Source organism: Phodopus roborovskii, unplaced genomic scaffold (assembly GCF_943737965.1).
Source record: "Phodopus roborovskii unplaced genomic scaffold, PHOROB, whole genome shotgun sequence".
NCBI lineage: Eukaryota > Metazoa > Chordata > Mammalia > Rodentia > Cricetidae > Phodopus > Phodopus roborovskii.
The window spans coordinates 33,591,144-33,610,297 of record NW_026126517.1 but is presented as its reverse complement, the minus strand read 5'-3'; the positions used below and the strand labels follow the sequence as shown (position 1 = coordinate 33,610,297).

Sequence of the window (19,154 nt, the reverse complement as noted above, 5' to 3'; positions counted from 1 at the left end):
AATCACATTATGACCTTTCTTTTGGAGACTTGGAATTTTCAGACTCATTGCTAGCTGAATAGTATGCTCTAGGGCCAAGCACTGCCCACACAGCTCTCTTGTGACTGCATTGCTTCTTCTTGGTCCTTCTGGCGAAGGAGGGAGATAGTGAAAGGTTCCACATGGAAGTTGGCACGTGTCAGGCAGTGGTGGCACAAGCCTTTAGTCCCAGCACTTGGCAGCCAGAGGCAGATGGATCTCTGTGAGTTCGAGGCCAGCCTGATCTACAGAGTGAGTTCCAGGACAGCCAGGGCTACACAGAGAAACTCTGTCAAAGGAAAAAATAGAAAGTCTGCATGCCAAATCCTCCCTTTATGCTCCGTGTCCCAAGCTTTGGCATTCCCAGCCCCCCCCCCCCATTTCCCTCACTTTTGCTGTTACAACAAGGGGAGAGGAGGGGAAGGACAGGGCTGTGGAGGCCAAGACCAAGGCTAAGAAGTCTAGGGCTGGGAGAATTTATTTTTATTTTTTCCCTGAAGTTCCCTTAGAGTGAGGGCTTTGGTCCCATCTGCACAAACAGCCCACCTGCCTGTCTGTACAGGTAAGAATAGAGGACTTTGGGAAGGCCCCAGGAGCAGGCATCCAAGAGCTTGCCCAAATCTGGCCATCCCCACCCCCATGAAGCCAGGTCACATGGCCTTCCCCAGGGGAGTGAGGCTGCTATGGATAAGAGCCCAGTGCACAGTCAAACACAAACAATGCGCAGCTGTCTGGAGCCTCGGAAGCACCATTTATCTAGGCTCCATGGAGTTGAGTGCCCCAGCTTGCCTGCTTCCTTGTCTTGAGGGTAGCATGGCCACCAGTGTGGCCCTCCACATCCTCAGTCTAAGCATCACTTCAGTGTTTTACCACAGGGCTCTGTGTGTAAAATGGCTCCAGACCTTCTCCATCCCATGTACTCCAAGGCTCCATCAGGCCTGGCTAGTCCAGCACCATGTGAAATAGCCTCCTTGCTTTAAATTAACCAGCCCCAGAGCAACCCACCCACTTTGTACCTTGAATATATTAATCTATTGACTAACATTCCTCCCCATTCAGCTTCAGGAAAACACCAGAGAAGGAGAATTTGTTCTTCAGAGACAACAAATGGCCAGAGCTGGGGTGGAAAACCCAGGTGCTCTCTTCTCCTGATCATCTAGGCAGCCTGGGTCAGGTATGACTTCTGTAAGGTCACAGACCAAGGACCCAGAGTTGTGACCTATCTAGGGTGTTACCCTGTTTTCCACAGTGAGCCGACTTTTAGCTGCCTCTCAACTTGCCCCCTGCAGTTCTCCAGGTCTAAGTGAGCTGAGTAACGTTCCAGCTTTTGACTCTACTCACTCCACTCCAGAGTCTCCAGACTGTCTCCCAGCTCCCTCCACCCCTGGCCCTGGAGATTCTCAGGCCAGACCGGGGTGCTGAAGCAATGGGCCTGGAGAGTGGGCAGCATCTGGGCACAGGCCAGGTCTCACACCCAGTACTGACCATTCCTGAGGGCAGGATTGGGTGTCCGGCAAAACTGCAGTAGCTCTGGGTCGGGTTGGCCTCCTGGTGGGGACCCCTGGCCAGGCACAGTTGTGAGTGGAATGGCTTGGCCTGGCTCTACCTTTCGAAAGGTCTCTGTGTCACCTGCTAGGCCATTGCGGGGTTTGGCGGTCAACACCTGGACGTCATGCTTGCCTGTCTTGTTGCGTTTGCGGAGGTAGAAGAGCAGAGGCAAGATGAGAGCCAGGAGCAGGAGGACCAGGCACACGGGAATGATGACGCTGAACATGTTGGCCTCTAGGAAGCCCAGGAAACCGCTCCTAGCCACAGTGGGCATGGGGCTGGATGCTGCTGGGCCTGGCTGGCCAGTGGGGGTGTTTCTTCCTGGTTTCTCTGTTTCTGTCCGAGCAGCCTCGGGAACACTGAGCAGAGCCACACTGTAGGACTTGGTGGCATGGTAAGGTTCGGTGGCAAAGTCCAACAAGGCCACTGCAGGTGGGACACCCCTTGCCCACAGCTCCAAAGTAAGACTGTCACCCGCTGGGCCAGTGGACCTACCCTCTGGCCTGCCCACCTCTAGGCCTAGCCTTCCCTCTTCCAGGTCCTGCTGAGTGAAATGTTCCACAAGCCGGTTGCTCCTAGGTTCTGTGCGGGCTTGGGGCACACGGACCACACGGCCATATCGGGGCCCTGCCAGGAGCCGGAAGTGGGGCATACTGCCTGTGCGGTTGGCCAGCTCACTGGCATCTAGCACAGTGGGGTCTAGGCGCAGGGTGGTACCCTGAGGCCATGGCCCACCTGCCCACACATGCAACAGAGCCTGCACTGTGACATTCACAGTAGCTGATGCATTCACACCCCTGGCCAGAGCCAGGACTTTGAAGTGATCCTGAGAGGAGGAGAAGTTGGTGAAGGCAAAAACCACTTCCCCCTGATCTACCTGCATCTGGCTGAAGGCAGAGGCAGGCTGCCCAGCCACTAGTAGCTGCCCATACAGGGGCCCCTGAGTGAGGCGGTAGGCTACATCAGGCTCCTCACGATCTGAAATTACCTGGAGCTGCTGCCGGCTCAGTGAGGATCGTCCTAAAGCTTGGGGCACCTCCAGGGGTGCTCGCAGCTGCACCTCAATGGTGGATGGCAAGACATCCACAGCCAGGGACATGGGTATTGGGGGGCTGGCCCCATCAGACATGCTCAACTGGAAGATGCCGGCCACACTGCTTCCGTTAGCTACGAAGGCCAGCCGCCCTGCATCCACATCAGCCTGTGTGAAGTGGGTCACAGGCCCAGTGTTGTCCCCAGCCAGGCTCAGGAAGCCATTGTGGGGTGCCCGCTGTACTTCATACTCAATCTCTCCTGGAGCCGAGTCAGGGTCTACTACACTCAGCTGGGCTCGAGAGACAGAGGCTCGTGAGCCCCTGGTGACACGGAGTGGAATGGAGGCCTGTGGCTGAGGAGGCCGCTCATTCACATCCCGCACAGTGACGGCAAAGGCCTCAGAGGTCTGGGGTCCTGCCACAGAAGCCCCTGTTGGCCCCTGGAGGTGGGCACGGAAGCGGAAGCTATCCTGCTGCGTGCCCCCACCACCATGGGCATACACAAGCTGTCCTGCAGCTAGCTCAGATTGCAGGAAGTGGGGCCTTCTGGCATGGAGTGGCTCCTCGGACACCAGCAGCTGGCCCCGGGTGGGAAACTGTGTGATCTGGAAGAGCACATCGTGCTGAGTGCGCTGCGACGCTGGAACACTGGCTAGGAGATTGGAGGCATCAAGGGAAGCCACGGTGATCTTGGCCCGCTGGCCCTCAGGGACCCAGAGACCTGGGGGGGGGGAGACATAGGCTATGAAGGTCCAGTCCACTGGAGAAAGAGCCATGAACCCTCAGAAAGGAGACCCTGGGGTAAGTCTGTGCCCCTCTTTTAGACCAGCAACACTAGGATTGGGCTCATGGCCCTGGGACAAGGACTGTGCCTTCCTCTGATGTCAAATGTTTCCCACACACCATCCCCATAACTTCCTAGGTCCTGGGACTAAGATAGAAGGCTGCTAGGCAGGCCTCTAGCCCTCCATTTGAAGCATTTCTCTGCATCCTCATCCTACCATCCCATCATGCCATTCACCTTTGTTTCTCCAGAGGCGGCTAGGGCGCTGGGGACAGGCAGCATCAAAAGACACAACCACAGCAAGGGTGGCAGCCACATCTCTGGCAGGTGGCGAGGACAGTAGGAGACCGATGGTGTCATGGGCTTCCCAGAAGGGCTCAGGAGGCATCCCATGCTCATACAGAATATTCCCAGCATTCACCTGGGGGAGAAATTATGGTTGGGTGTACCTGGAAACTTCCATCAGGCTGGCAGGACACTGGCACTCCAATCTCCCCAATATCCCAGTGTCCAGTCTTACTCTGAGCGCTCCTGGTTGAACCTGGGTCTCTCTGTGTAGCCTGCTCTCTACCTCACTGGTTCCAGGGGACACCATTAAGCAACTATGTGGCAGGGAATTGCTGGGCTCTGGAGCCAGAAGCCTAAGTTTCAGCCCTAGTTCTACTGGGGAAATCGATCACTTGTCCATCTTCCTTGCTTCCCACAAACACTACTTCTAGTCTCTCCTTATTTCAGCTTTCCCCAAACAGATCTTTTCTTTTTCTATGTAACCAAGTTACTTTTTTTCTTTCATCTTAAAGAAAACTACACTTGACTTTACTTTTTTGCCCCTCGAGAGAGGGTTTCATGTATTCTAGTCTGCCCTGGAACTTGTTAAGGTGCCAGTTTTACGTGGTGGCTGATGAGCTGATGACTGAACCCGGGGCTACATGCATTCTAGGCGTGCACTCTTCCATCTGAGCCACATCCCACCTCAGCTGACATTTTCTACTGGCATTTGCTGCCTCCCCCTTTCATTACTTTTTTTGTTTGTTTGTTTGTTTTTGTTTTTTTTCGAGACAAGGTTTCTCTGTTTAGCCCTGGTTGTCCTGGAATTCTCTCTGTAGGTTGGCCTTGAAGTCACAGAAATTCACCTGCTTCTGCCTCCTGAGTGCTAGGATCAAAGGCATGCATCACCACTGCCCAGCTTCACTAATTTTCCTTGCAGCAAAATTCCCCAAGAATAATCTCCACTGTCACCTCTTGTCCTCAGCCTGCTCCACTCAGGATTTTGTTTCCATGATGTCACCAAACCCACCCTCATCAAGAGTACGAATGGGTCCTATACATTAGACCAGAGGTTGGGTCTCAGGACATAGTGACTGCTGAGCATCGCTTGACATAGTGAACGGGATATGAGGTTCTGCTTTGGGTCTTCTCATATCTCGTAGACTCCGCTGGTCCTGCTCCCCACTGCCTTGTGGCATGGTCTCTGTCCTACATACTCATGCAGTCTCCGAGCCTCAAGTAGCGCCCTCACTCTCACAGGCCCCGAGTCTCAGATTCGCACCTGGGTCTTTTGTTCACAGAGATACCTAGTAGCTGTTTTCAAGCTTCCTAGGCCCAGTTGTGCTCATGTGGCCTCACCTCCTGAGACTCCGTCTCCATGACAGCGACTCTGCTGGTGAGCCACTCAGGAAACTCCAGAGACTTTCTGGGCTCCTCTTTTCTTGCCATGCAGGTCCTGCCTGGGTTACTGCAAGTTTCCTCTCTGTGTTCTACCCCAGGCCTCTGCCTACTGCCTCTGCAGAGTCCTAACACAGAGTGAGCCTTTGAAAATATACGATTAGTTCGCTCTGTTTTTCTTTTGAACCAGGGTCTCACTATGTTGCGCAGGCTGGCCTTGACCTCCCAAGCTCAAGTGATTCTCCTGCCTCAACCTCCTAAGTAGCTGGTACGTGCCACTGTGCCGGGCTCAGCATTATGCTCACTCTTGCTCAAATGCTGCTGTCGCTGGGTATCTGACCACAAAGACTCCATCATGACCCTGTTATCTGTGAGACCTCAACTCCCTGTCACATCCACAGCAGCAACTAGCAGCACCTATTCCTTAGGGCCACATGTATGCGGAACACCAAGCAATAGTCTTTGTTTCTGTAGACTCTGTTTCCTCTACCTTCTAGTCAAGACCCATCCTCATGCCTTATCTTTGCTTTTCCCCTTTTAGGAGACACAGAAAGTTTTCCCTTTCAGCAAAACAGGGCTTGTGCAATGGTAAAAGGGAGACGGAGTGGAATTCCTGCAAGTAAGCAGTCTTAGAATCCCAGAGTGTTGCAGTCAGGCAGTGCTCTCTACACTGTCGGCAGACCCACGACGGGCGACCCGAGACCCGTGCTAAGAGAGGGACTCTCCCTCCCCCAGTGGTTTGTGACATGAAGGATCACAGGCCTTGGAAGAATGGAGGCATCAGGTTTGCGTGAAATTTCCTAAGGCTTCAATGCTGACAGCTAATGTTAAAATATTAAATGTAAGCTGGGCGGTGGTGGCGCACGCCTTTAATCCAGCACTTGGGAGGCAGAGGCAGGTGGGTCTCTTCTCTGTGTGCCAGCTTGGTCTACAGAGTGAGTTCCAGGACACGCCCCAAAGCTACAGAGAAACCCATCTCAAAAACAAAAAAACTAAAAACAACAGCAAAAAATTTAGATGTAATGTGTTCTCAAATAAAATACATCTGTGGGCCTGATGTGTCCTCAAGGACTGAAGACTGCCTGCCACTTGTAACCTCTGGCCCAGGCTGATGGTGGGTATGGTGGGAAATGCAGACCCACCCCCAGCAGTGGTGGTGGAGGTCAGTGTGATGCTTGGCTATCAGTGCCTGGGTGGGAAAAAGGCAGAACTCAGGCCAGGTGTGCTGGGGTCTCCCAAGCTATGGGAAACAGGGGACTTGGATGAGCAGTCAGAAGGCTTAGTCTTGGTTTTGCTTCTTACTAGCTATGTGCCCTGCAGAGTCACCTGACTTCCAAACTAATGTCCTTGCCTGAGTCCTGCCCTATCCAGCCCAGAGTCTTGAAGGGCAGAGGGACTGTCAAGCCACTGCTGCCTGCTGCCTGCCCTCTTCCAGTGTAGAAGAGGCTGTGCCAAGCCACGTAGCTTCTTTCCAGCCTGCTTGGGTGGCACTGCCAGTCTGGCCCCCTGGTGGCCATTCACTCTGGTCCTTCATGTTGCTGCAGTGTGTGTGGGAGTGGGGGGGGTGTTGGTAGGGGAGGGGCACTCGTGGCCTTGTCCTATTCTCTCCTCCTTCCTGGTCTCTGATGACAAGGCTCCCAGTGACTCGTCATACAGCTGCCCTAGCCACTGGCCGATTTCACTGTGAGGAGGAGGCGAAAGGGCCTAAGGTAGATGCCAGGGCCCAGGAGAAGAGAGGAGGCAAGCCTAGCAAATGATGTGGCAGACATGTTACTCACTAAACCATCTTCCTCCTCTGAGCTACCTGCTGGATGGGAGTTGCTCTCCCCCTGCTAGCTCCTTCACCCAGTTACTTCACAGGGTAAGCACACACCCTGAAGGGGTGGAAAGGAACTTGTAGGGCCCAGGAGGCCTCCCAGGTGAAAGAGTGCTGGGAAGAGACCTGGGGGTGGGTCCTGCCATTTTCAAGGGCTAGGGTAAACCCTCTGGAGAGTTCTTGGAGCAGTACCACAATGCTGCAGATGGAGTGGCAGGGCCAGCTACATCCTTTGGCTCCAGCTCATATAGAAATAGCTGGGACCATGCCCCACTTTCATATGCCCACAAGGCCTATAGGTGAGAGCACCAAGTGTGTTGTTCGCCCAGAGGAGCCTGTCCTCCACCACGGCCTGGAGGAGCTGCTCCCAGTGCCTTAGACCCTGGTAAGTGATTGCCGGCCCCTCAGTTGGCCTCTCCTTGAGGCTGGGAATTATAATTTTGATTGGTGGCCCTGGTTTGCCCTAGGAACCCTGCTCCAAAGTGTGGATAACAGCGTCCCTTAGCTTGGCCCACTCTGCCTGTGACTCATCTGCCCCCAGCTTGCTCTGTTTCTCTCTGGCACCTGCCTTGAGCCTCAAGCACAACTTTATTTCAAACTCTGTCCCATTGAAGCAAACTCAGCCTCGAACTATGCTGGGGTGCCCCTGCTTCTCCTTACTGTGGCTTTTTTTTTTTTTTTTTTTAGCATCTAGGGTTCAGGTATAGCTTCCTTCTAGAGGTCTATCCTTGAACTAGGGCAGCATCCAGAAAAGCTCAGCTGCCAGTGAGGTATACTCACTGGCCGGCAGCCTCCTGAGGTTAAGTTTGGGGTCTGTGTCTTGGCCCTTACCTCAGCCTGGGTGAAATTCACCAAAGCCTCCTCTGCACTGCCTTGCTGGGCATGGAAGAGTCGACCAAGCTGGGGGCCTCTTACCACCTGGTACAGCAGGTGGCGGGGGTCAGTGCCTGTGCTGGAACTGGCTGTCAGGCTCTGGCTGCTCAGTGGCTGCACAGACTCTGAAAAGCACAAAGGAGCCCGTCAGCTTTTGATAGGAGTCAAGGTCAGGGTCCTGCTGTGCCACCCTCAATTCTGCCCTAGCTACTCAGCATGCAGACCTACCTGGACAGACAGTCAACCTGCGACTGCCCTCCAAGGAGAGAAGCACTCGCTTCTGGGCCACCACTCGGAAGAAATGTCCAGAAGAAGTGTGTGCACCATCGGAGAGGTCAAAGTGGAAGCCTCCTTCCAGGGCTCCTGAGCACAAGGGGTAGATTTGGATGCTGCTGGCTCGATGCAGCTCCTTACCCTCAAGGCACCTCCCAGGGAGTGGGGGTGGGGCTGCAGAACCTGCTCAGCACCCACCTCTGTGCGAGAACAGCACAAGTCCATTGTCCAGCTGGGCCTGTGTGAAGTGGTGGACCTCTGTGTCTGGAGCCACCCTTAGTGCTATCCGTCCGTTGCTGGGTTGCTGGATGGTGTAGACTAGGTCTTCTGGTCCTGAGTCATTGTCTGTGCCCCTGAGGGCCTCAGGAGGGATGGGCACAGTGGCCCCCTCCCAGATCTGGGGACACAGGCATGTGAAAGTCTGCCCACGTTTTGCCCACCCACCCCCTTCTTCCTGACCCTGGGACTATCACCAGAGCTCTCCCCTGCTCTGCTCAGCTGTCACAGGTGCTACCACATAAGGGGCCTTCCATCCCATTCTCCTGGGTCACCTCAGCCCCCAACCTCCTGCCTAGAAATGCTCCTGTTTGACCCTTACAGAACTTTTACTTCCCAGAGATTCCTATCCCTGGTCAAAGGTGATGCTTCATCTGTATTTCCTCCCTTTCCTCCTGCTGTGGCATACACCACCTGGCAGGGGTGGGCATAGGGTAGAGGTAGTGTGGTTGTTGAGCTCAGGAGACATAGAAGTAGGCTTTCCTGCCAGCTGAATGCGGGAAGGGAGGTGGAGAGCAGAGAGGAGAACTGAACCAACCCATGCAGAATGCAGGGGAGGAGGCCCCCTAGGCTACCCTCCCAAGCAGGGTAAGATCCTCTTCCTGGGCCCTGGTCCACGTGGCACAGGCTGGTTACTGCGGCCATTCTGGGTAAGGGTCCTCATAATCAGAAAACATCCTTCTAGAACCTATGAGCTTCTCCCTCATTGAGTCCCAAGAGAAAGCTCATCGTCGAGCTCCAGGGAGCTAACATGGGTGTATATTGCCATCTGGTGGCCAATTTGCCACACAGCCGTTCCACTCTGTGGTCCTAGGCAACCCTTAGTTATGCAGACCAAATCCCTGCTCATCCCTTAGCCACTTCCCACAGGCAGCATTACACACAGCCTCTCCACCGATAACCACAAAAGACTCAGATCCTAGGTCAGGAACAGCCAAAGATACCCCTTTTCTACAGCTTTCCAAGGCTACTCCTGGTGGTGGTCTATGCCCTAGGACAGTGGTTCTCAACCTTCCTAATGTTGTGGTGACCCCAACCATAAAATTATTTTCATTGCTACTTCATAATGGCAATTTTTCCTACTGTTAGGAATCATAAAGTAAGTATCTGTGTTTTCTGATGGTCTTAGGCGACCCTTGTGAAAGGGTCATCCGATCCCAAGGGGTCATGACCCACAGGTTGAGAACCATTGCTCTAGATGCTGTCATCCAAAGCGCTATTACTTTGCATTGCAGTCCAACCTCTATTGTTCTAGGTTGAGCTGTCAAGCTATAGCCTTTCTGTTCCATGTGATCATGGAACACTGTCCTTGTCGGGACCTCAGCTTCCATTTCTGCAGGACAGGGCTGCTACTGCTCCCAGCCTATAAAGGATAAAAGTTTGGGAACCTAGCTGTGGTCTTTATTTGCTGTGGCACTTGAGCTCCCCACCTGCAGCTCACCATACCGTTTATAAGAAATTTTATCAGCTGTTTTGGGCCTGAGGCATGAGGGAAAGCCTTCTGCTATAGGCGAGTTCGGGAAACAGCAAGGCCAAGCATGGCCTTTAGAAAACAAGACTGCCCACTGTGTTTATAAGTGCCCAGCAACAAAACCTCACAACTGCGTTGTTTGCAATGCCTTATCTCATCTCTCCATTTTACAGAGGATGAAACTGAGCCTGACGGAAGGGAAGAAGCAACAGGGGCCCTGGTCTCTTTCCAGAAGCAGAGATGGGGTGATCCTAAGGGTGAACTCACCTGCAGACCTGTGTTTGTGGTGAGGACAGGCGGTTGGTCATTAACAGGCAGGATGGTGATGGTGAAGGCCACGGGTTGGCTCTGGCGATCCATTTCTGAGGCGTTAGCCACCAGGACAAAGCTGTCTGTAGGTGTCTCACTTCCATCGTGCACATAGCGGACCAGCTGCTCTTCCACCTACAAGCAGACTCAGGGCTGATTGCCAGGCTTTAGCTAGCCTAAGACTTACTAGGGATCTTGGGACCAACATCCTTAATGTTCTGATGATGGGCACAAGAGAACACAGATCCCTCTAGACCCCATGAAAACTCAGGGGCAATGGTCTCCCACTCCCAGGGGAAACATGAAATAAAGCATAAAGCAGTGCTAGCAATTAGGCTGGGGCTGCAGGCCTGGGGTCTCTGGAAGAGCCGTACCTCTCTCCAGGAGAAGGTGCTGAGGCTCCCATCTTGAGGTTGGTCCTCCTTCTGCAGGACCCCGTGCTGGGGTGGCTCTAGCACCTGTAGGAGGAGGCCTGGCAGTGTGGGGAAGTAAGGCCCAATGATTTGGAGCAGTGGAGGGGCCAGGGTACGGGTGCCACCTTCAGGAACACTGAAGTTTTGCACCTCCAGGGGGATGACTGTGGGCAGCACCTCCAGCTGCACAAAGATGCCCTCAAGAGGATCACCCAGGCCCGAGGCCACATCCAGGGAGAAGGAATCACTCCAGGCTCCAGGGCGAGAGTGTAGGTAGAGAACCCTGCCTGAATTCACTGCCTCCTGGGAGAAGCTCTGCACAGGGTCCAGGCTGGGTGGCTCATCTGCCGAAGCACCGTGGGACACCATCACCAGGTAGCCGGCGCTTGGGGGACTCCTCAACGAGAACATGATGTCGGAAGGCTGCACTGTTTCCTGGGCTACCTGGTCAACAGAGACCGTAGGAAAATACAGGGTCACAGGCTGTGGTGGACCTCAGATGGCAGAGCAGGCTTGGTCTTCACATGTTGGTCATCCTGCCAGGATTGTGCTGCTCACATGCATTTGGGTTCACACACAAAACATCCAGACTCATGGCTGGTCAGAGGGGACACAGCCTGATTCAGTATCAAAGGCATAATGTTATCTCATAGTGACAAAGTTACACACACACACTCTTTCTCTCTCTCCCCCCCCCCCCCCTTCTCTCTCTCTCCTCTGTTGGAGCTCTGCTCAGCCTATTTCTGTTCAGGCCTATCTTAGGTGGATCTGCCTAGGAACTTCAGCCCCATCTTGTTATTGTTGCCACTACATACCACTAGAGGGCACCACTGCCATTCCTAGAAGCGCAGGCAGGTTCTCAGACTCAGGTTTAAGCAGTTTACTGAGCTAGGTCCAGCCAGGAAGCTGCCTGATTACTCTCTCAATGCTTGATTTAGCCACAAAAAATGTCTAAGTGCCACCCTCAGATTCTGGTTCTGTGTCTCTGCAGAGGGCATTCCTCTTGCTGGGAATGCCACCCCTAGTTTTTGTGGTACATATGCTGTAACCATCCCCACCCCCTTCTTTTGAGCCTTGGTTGGCCTGGAACTTACTAAATAGATCAGGTTGGCCAAGAACTCACAGAAATCTGCCTGCCTTTTTCTCCCAAGTGCTGGGATTAAAAGTGCATGACAGCACAGCTTGGCTCATGTGTTACCTCCTCCAATGTGGGCACTTCCTGACATGTTGAGTCTTTTCCAAAGTTCAAACACTCAGAACCAGAAAGCGTCAAGATTTGAAAGGATCTGGTCTGAGTTTCACAGCAAGACAGTGAGCTTGCTGGTCAGTGTTGTATGGTGACCTCCCTGTGTGACTAAACACTTCGTAGACCCTCACAGTCCCGGTGTGGGATCTGGGAAAAGAGCTGAAGGCCTGGGGATCTCAGAGCTCTCTGCCCCATGGAAACCTCCTAGGGAACTTAACAGAATACATATGCTTGGGTTCTACTTCAGACATTTCGTGGGTCTGACTGGAGCCCAGATTTTACATGGTTAGCCATAGCAAGAACATATGTATGTGACACCTGGAGGTATAAGCAACTTACAGGCAGATGTATAACAGATTCCCTAGACGCACAAGTAGGTGAATACTGAAGCTATATAATAACTCTAAGCCCTGAGTTGCCTCAGTAACATCCCCTTCATGGAAGTGCCCCTCTGCTTAGCCTGTGGCCATGCTCACCCCCTTGTTTCTTACCTCTAGTTGGTCCCTTCTGATCTCAGCTGCTTCCCCCTGGAAGACGTAGATCTTTTTATGCTGGACCAGCTGTAGTGGGACCAGGGGACCCTCTAGGGCAATGGTCACTTGTAGGATGGTGTTGGTGTGCACGGGCCCTGCTGCCACAGAAAGCGCCAGAGTGTCATGGGGACTGAGGCTACCATTATGGCTATAGAGAATGGCTCCATCCAGCAAGTCCCGATGGGTGAAGGAGGTGACTGACTGACCATCCCGGAGCAGCTGTCCCCAGTGAGGGCCAGCTGTTACCTGATAGTGGACCTCATTTCCACTTCGGATATCCAGGTTGGTATCTAGGTGGAGCACAGCTGTGTCAATGGTGCCCTGGCCTCCTTGAGGAACCACAAGACTAGAATTATTGGCTACATGAAGATAAGGCTCTGAGGCCTGCACCTCCAGCATGGCAGTGGCCTGGTGTTGCCCATCAGACACCTGCAGCTGGAGCCAGCCATGGTCGGCCCCTGAATGCACGAACAGGACTTGCTTCTTCCTGAGATCCTCCTGGGTGAAGCGGTAGATGGGCCGTGTGGGTTCCTCCATAGCCACGATGCTGCCAAAGAGGAGGTCCTTGCGGGTCAGCACTAGCTGAGCATCAGTGAAGCCTGAGTCAGCATCACTGAAGGCCACATCATCTGTGGTCAGCAGCCGCTGTCCACCCCGGGCCACATGAAAGACACGGCTGATGGTCTGCACAGGGGCATGGTCATTCACAGGCTGGATGGCCACTCGGAAGACACCACGCACCTCCTCCCAGGCCATGTCACCACTGCCCTCGCCCTGGCGTGTGGCCACAAATGGGATATCATCCTCTATGGTCTCAGAGTCATCGTGCTGGTAGATCAGTCGGCCATGCAGTAGGTCCTCATTAGTAAAGGATGTCACTGGGGTGGCCTTACCCTTTGGTTCCTTCCAAGCCAGCCTGCCATGGTGGGGCTGCTCCATAACCTCATAGAGATAGCTGGCACTGTTGAGACTCTTGACAAAGAGGTGGTCAGCAGACAGGACTCCTTCCCCTCCCTCAGGGACCATGAGAAGGACATTAGTGAGGACAGGAGCATTTGGGTCCCCGCCAATGTGAATGGGGAAAGTATAGAGTGGGGAGAAATGTGGTGGAGATGTGACACGGAAACGGAAGGAGTCATCAGCTGCCTCAGAGGTCCGCATTGTGGCCCTGTAGGTCACACGACCAGCCTGCAGGTCACGCTGGCTAAAGCTCTGACCATCTGACAGCCTTGTACCCTGGAGCTGCAGGTTGCCTTTTCGGGGGGCCTGAACCAACTCATAGAGGAAGGTGTGAGGGTTTGAGCCTGCCTCCCCATCCAGGGAAGCCTCGAGGTGGGCTGGGGTGAGGGTCTCCTGATGGGGGTTCTGAGTATGAAGAGGCTCAAGTCGCAGCATCCATACTGAGGCCCTCTGGATGGTCACTGGGAAAGACAGATTACTCAGTGTCTCCTGGCCCACCTGCACCTCCAAGGTCAGGTCCTCCACTGTGTCTTGGGTGTGGTGCTGTGGGTCAGTGCTCAGGTACCTCACTCGGCCTTGCTCCACGTCACGCTGGTGGAATGCCAGTGTGTCCCACCACTCGGTACCCTCCACCCCACCTGCCCCCTGCTTCTGCAGCTCCCCAAACTGCAGGGTGCCAGTGACTCGGAATAGCACGCTCACATCCTGCCCTACTGCATTAGTTTCTACTGACAGGTTGGCAGGCAAGATGGGTGCGGCAGAGCCCTGGGCCAGGTGTAGCCCCGTGTTGTGGAGGATCTGTATGGCTGGTCGGACAGCCACCACCTTCAGTGTAGCTGGAGCACTGGCCTGCATCCCATCACTGACCCGGAATGTCAGGTCCTGTGCAGGCCCACCACGGTGGACATAGACTATGTTGCCTGCCTCCAGTTCCCGACAGGAGAACTCAGTTGCTGCCTCTCCAGGCTGGTCTCGGTGTTCCACAGGAACACCAGTGAAAGCACCAAGGATCTGGATGGTGAGACCCTCACAGGCAGAGTCCGGGTCATAGACTTGGAAAATCTCAGGTCCCAGAGGTTTCTGTGTGTGTTCCAGGATAACCATGAGGCTGCCATGCGGGAAGACGATGCGGGGTGGGTCATTGACAGGGTTCACCTGGATGGGCAAAATGTAAATTTGGCCCCTTCGAAGGCAGGAGGGGACAGGTGCCCGAGCAGTCACTGACACCTCCAGCATCAGCTGGTCAGAGGTGTCCTCAGAGCCATCGTGAACAAAGCGGGCCTTACGGTTCACCACATCCAATAGGGTGAACATTTTCCGGGTCTGGGCTCCTGGGATGTCTAGCTCCAGCTCACCATGGCGTGCACTCTGGCTCACGCTGAACAGCACCTGGGACTTGCGAAGATCTGCCTCTGTCAGGTCCAGTGTGGGCTGTACGTGTCTCCACTCAAGCCAGGCTGTGCCACCCTCAGCCACCACCAGTGGGCTAATGGTAAGCAGTTGGGTGAAATTTGCAAAGACAGGAGGCAGTCCTGGCTCAGGAATACACGGCTCTGGCAGTTCCATAGCTGGCCAGGCTTCTGGTGCCAGGGTGGAGAAAGTTTCATACGGGCCATAGGCCTCCTCTTCATATTCATCTTCCTCAGGCCTGCAGCCTGCTGCCATGTCACGGGTCAGCCAGGCATCCCTGAGGCCCTGCCTCCTGCCATTAATACTGAAGTCTTCTATGCAGCCTACCAGGGAGATATTGACAGTCCCTGGTGCCAGGCCTAGACGATGTTCTTGGAGGTGGCGGGAGGCCTCTGCATCCAGTCCCCCAAGGAGGAGACTGCCACGCGGTTTCAGGTAGCTGAGGACGCCTCGGTCGAAAGTACGAGTAGGGTACTGGTCCACAGAGATCTCCAGTCGGTGAGCATCTATGTGTACACTGACCTCATGGGGCTGTCCATCAGCCACAGGCACACTGTTGCGAAGCAGCATGGTACCTTGTCCCTTTTCAACCACAGCCCTCAAGTGGCCCTCAAATATGCCCACATAGATAAAGTTGCCATGTTGGTCCCCTGCTTGGAAGGCCAGGGGCGCCTGCTGACTCCGTGTGGTTAGTGTAAACTCCAGGGTGCCTTCCTCCTGCGTGCTCCAGGCAGGGAAGGCAGCCAGTGAGTGAGGTCCAGAGAAGCCCAGGCCCACGTCATCACCAGCAGAGAGTTCTTCAGCACAACCTTCATGAACATCAGGCGTCAGTGGGCGGAGAAGGTTGCGGCCATTGAGACTGGCTGAGTGGAGGCAGCCCCTCAGGGGTCGGCTGATTCCGTTCAGGTAAGGCAGGGCAAGGCTTCCAGAGCCCCCCACAAAGAGCCCATAGGTGACCTCCAGGTGGGCTTTTGGGATTGGGGTCGAGGTGTTTAGAATCCCATCAACAGATAGCACAGCCCAGCTGTTGGAGACCGTAAGCACTACGGTATGGGGGGCAGAATCACTCAACACTATGTCTGTTGGGGTCTGTAGCTTCATCTCCTTTTGGCCTAGGACAAGTCTGACCTGAAAAGAGACAGGGAGATGTTTCTAACTACCCTACAAAAGCACAGTAGGTCTCCCACACCAAGTCCTCTGCAAAGTGGACTAGGACAAAGGCTTTCATGGCATTACTCCTATGCTCCTTAAATACTGGCCAACGTGAACAGGATAGAGTCAAGGTACCCGTGTGACCCTAGGGATTTACACAAAGCAAGGCATTCTTCTGAAGCAGCACTTCCCACAATCTCATTCTTCCTCTCTTTCCTTGGGTGAGCTGTGCCACAAAACCTAGTTTGGATTCTAGGAAACTTACTTCTGGAGGAAGTAACGGGAGCTCTGGAATTACGTGATGAACCTCCCTAGTATGGAACAGTAGCTTGGCTGTTGTGCGAGATAAGAACATAAAGGGATGGTTTGTGCTTTCTTTTTAAGTGTGTGTGTGTGTGAGTGTGTGTGTGTGTGTGTGTGTGTGTGTATGTGTGTGTATAGGCACATGTGGAAGCCACTTTGTGGGTTCTGGGGACTGAACTTAGGTCATCAGGCCTGCACAGAAGTGCATCTATCTACTGAGCCAACAGTAGCCCAAAGGCTCTGTTTTGAGTATCCAGTAGAGAAGGTTCCCTCCATGACATGGACACCAGCACCACAGTGGGTGGAGGGAGAGTACGAGACTTTAGGGATCCAAGCATGGAATGTCTCTGTAGGATTCTGGGTACCACTAGTCTACTACACCCGACCCCAAGCACAAAGTGACACCTTGTGACAATGAGAAGCCATGGCAGTTATAGGATGATATGGCTGTAGTCCCAAAACATTGGGCATGAAATCAGATGGGTCAAGCCTAAGATCCTAAATTGTTCATGATTAACGGAAAGATTCAAGAGAGAGCCAAATGACCCCTTGCTAATAAAACTGGTCTTAAAGCACGAAATAAGAAGCAGGTGGTAATGATACTGCTATTATCCCCATACCACAGGGAAGCCTAGGGGGCAGAAAGAGCCCCAGTCGGGGGACTGGAGCCAGGTGAGTAGCACAGGACACTCCCTGAGAAAAGGAACACTCCTCACACAGAGATGTCAGGGACAGAGACTGGTCAGGCACAGGGAAGAGGAAGGCAGGCAAGAGAAAAGCAGGGACAATAGTGAGGAAGCCTGTGAGTCAGATACTGTGAAAAGGTGGACAAAGGAAGCGGTCAGTGCTCTCAGAGTCCAGATGGCCAGCCAGGGGCTACGAAGAGAAGACAGACCGGAGCCAGCCAGCAGGCAGAAGCACTGTACCAGGAGCTCATGCTTTCTGGGACGTTGTTGTCCATGCACAGTGGACAGACCAAGACCCCAGGGCAGAGGTGACCTGCAGGTTGCACAGCCAGAAGCAAGGGATTCTAAAATAGAGAAGGAACCCCTAGCCCTGTTCCCAGGTGTGCCACTCACCTGTAGGCGTCCAGAGTAGAGTTGGAGCAGGAGATGGTCAGCTTGGCCTGCTGCCAAGAGAAGCAGGGCATCGGGCTGAGATGTAGAGAACTGGAACAGCAAGTCTACCCTGGTCAGGGCGGCGGGCATGGGCACCTCCAGGTGGTTCTCCCCGAAGAAGGAGGCTGGCGAGAGAGGGAGCTGTGGTCAAGGCCAGGCTCCTGGCAGAAGGAGGCAAGGTACCACAGAGATGGACAGCTGGGCTGTAGGAGGGGCTTCCATGCTGACATGTCTCATAGACCTATGTGGCACTGTCGAGGGGCCTTGTTAGGACGCCTGCTGTTCAGGTTCCCCTGGGTTCCTGAAACCACAGGTTTCCACCGCCTCTGGGTCCCAGAGAATGTGCATTCCGGGTCTGGTCTCTCCCTGTCTCATCTTGATCATCTTTCTTGGTGGGCACAGTCCCCAGGAATAGAGTTCCAGGGGACTCTCACAATGAAGGGGATCCCTGGTCACATTCCTTCTCCTAGGGTGGGCTCTTCATATCCCTTGCCATGGCCACATTTCACCTCTGTGGCTGGCCAGAACTGGTGCCTGATGGGAGAATGCAGATAGGTATTTTTTTTTTTCTCTCATGATATTTTCCTAGTGCCTGTGGGGATGGGGTGGGGTGGGACAGCTTATTGCTCAGAGTCTGCCAAGGAGCAGGGGCTCTCAGGCCAGATGGAGAGAGCACATGCAGTGTCAGACTCAAAATGGTCCAAAACTTCCTCCATCACTCTGAGATTGCTTCCTACTACAGCACTATCACCAGTCTCTGGTGTATAGTCACATCCAGCTTCTCTGTTTCCAAACTTGCTCAAGAAGCCAGGGAAGACAACAGCGGAGTTCCCCTTCCCTAGGCCAAGCCAGGGCTGATTGTGAGCACAAGGGTAGGATGGACCCCGGGTTTGCCAGGTGGACCGAAGAGCACTTCCTCGGCAGCAGGACAGACATGGTCTACCCTGGGTTAGTGACCACCATCCAGGCCCCCTTTAGACCACACGGAGAAGCCTCTCCTTTGACACAGCTTCAGTCTTCCTCCAGGTAGTTCCCTAAAATTAGCTTTCCTCTGTCTCCTGCCTGCCACCACAGTTTCTGGTCCATCCCTTTGTGACAATTAGAACCCTGACTGCCTGCAGAAAGCTAGCTTTGGGCAAAGACAGCAGGAGGAAGAAAGGAGATTCATCCCAGTCAGGCCTCTCTGAAACTTCAGGGCCCCGTCAGGCTGATGGCCCTGATAGAGATGATCTGGCATCAGCTACACAACTGCTGGGCCCTGGCCAGCCTGAACCAGCTGACATCTGCCGGAGAGAGCAGCATCAGCCACTGCAGAGGCTTGTGCCTTCTTTGCCCCAGGAGGGATGATCAAGAAAGATAATGCTGTTCTCAGGGCTGAGCTAAAATCTCTCTGGTGGCTCCTGGTACCTCAAATTAAAAAGATAGAGCGAGCACAAAGCTGCCTGCCCAGGTGTGGCTGGCATGCTCTGCAGACCCAGCGTCTCTTATGCCAGGGAACCTCTGACCAAGAAACTGACAGGCAGTAGGTGCTTGAAGGGGGCGCTGTATCTGCTTGAGCAAAACGCAGCAGGCAAAACCAAGAACAGAATAGAACAGGGGGCGGGGCACACAGCCCCCACAGGATGGAGTTACCACCCTGGTGGGCTGGAGTGGCTCAGAGCAGCTGGGAGAGCTGATCAGTAAACCTTCAGGGGGTTTGTGAGCCAGGTGATGCTGCCCACTCTGAGAATATTTATATCTTGCAAAGAGGTAAACATCTCAAACTAGGGCTGGGCTGTTCACCACCCACGAGGAAGAGGGTACTCTCCCTTTGTTGAGAGAATCCCACCCAAACTCCCTTGCACAGAAAGAAGGTAGATGTTAGCTTCCTAGGTCCTAGATGAAGCCAGGGTTCTGGGTCAGACACCAAAGTGCATGACTGGCCCTAACCACTGGACCACCACCTGCCTCTG

General features: G+C 53.9%; 1 protein-coding gene across 1 annotated transcript in view; it reads right to left on the bottom strand.

The window, feature by feature from the left end:
• Nucleotides 1-503: 503 nt before the first annotated feature.
• Cspg4 (chondroitin sulfate proteoglycan 4) overlaps nucleotides 504-19,154 on the bottom strand; it is a 35,099-nt gene continuing 16,448 nt past the window's right edge. Inside the window, exons 2-10 of the mRNA XM_051197526.1 lie at nucleotides 17,164-17,327; nucleotides 12,218-15,757; nucleotides 10,442-10,924; nucleotides 10,026-10,202; nucleotides 8,210-8,408; nucleotides 7,967-8,101; nucleotides 7,697-7,863; nucleotides 3,622-3,805; nucleotides 504-3,321 (exon numbers count right to left, since the gene is read on the bottom strand). Of these exons, the coding sequence (XP_051053483.1) occupies nucleotides 1,487-3,321; nucleotides 3,622-3,805; nucleotides 7,697-7,863; nucleotides 7,967-8,101; nucleotides 8,210-8,408; nucleotides 10,026-10,202; nucleotides 10,442-10,924; nucleotides 12,218-15,757; nucleotides 17,164-17,327 (6,884 nt within the window). The 3' untranslated portion in view covers nucleotides 504-1,486. The remainder of the gene's footprint in view (nucleotides 3,322-3,621; nucleotides 3,806-7,696; nucleotides 7,864-7,966; nucleotides 8,102-8,209; nucleotides 8,409-10,025; nucleotides 10,203-10,441; nucleotides 10,925-12,217; nucleotides 15,758-17,163; nucleotides 17,328-19,154) is intronic.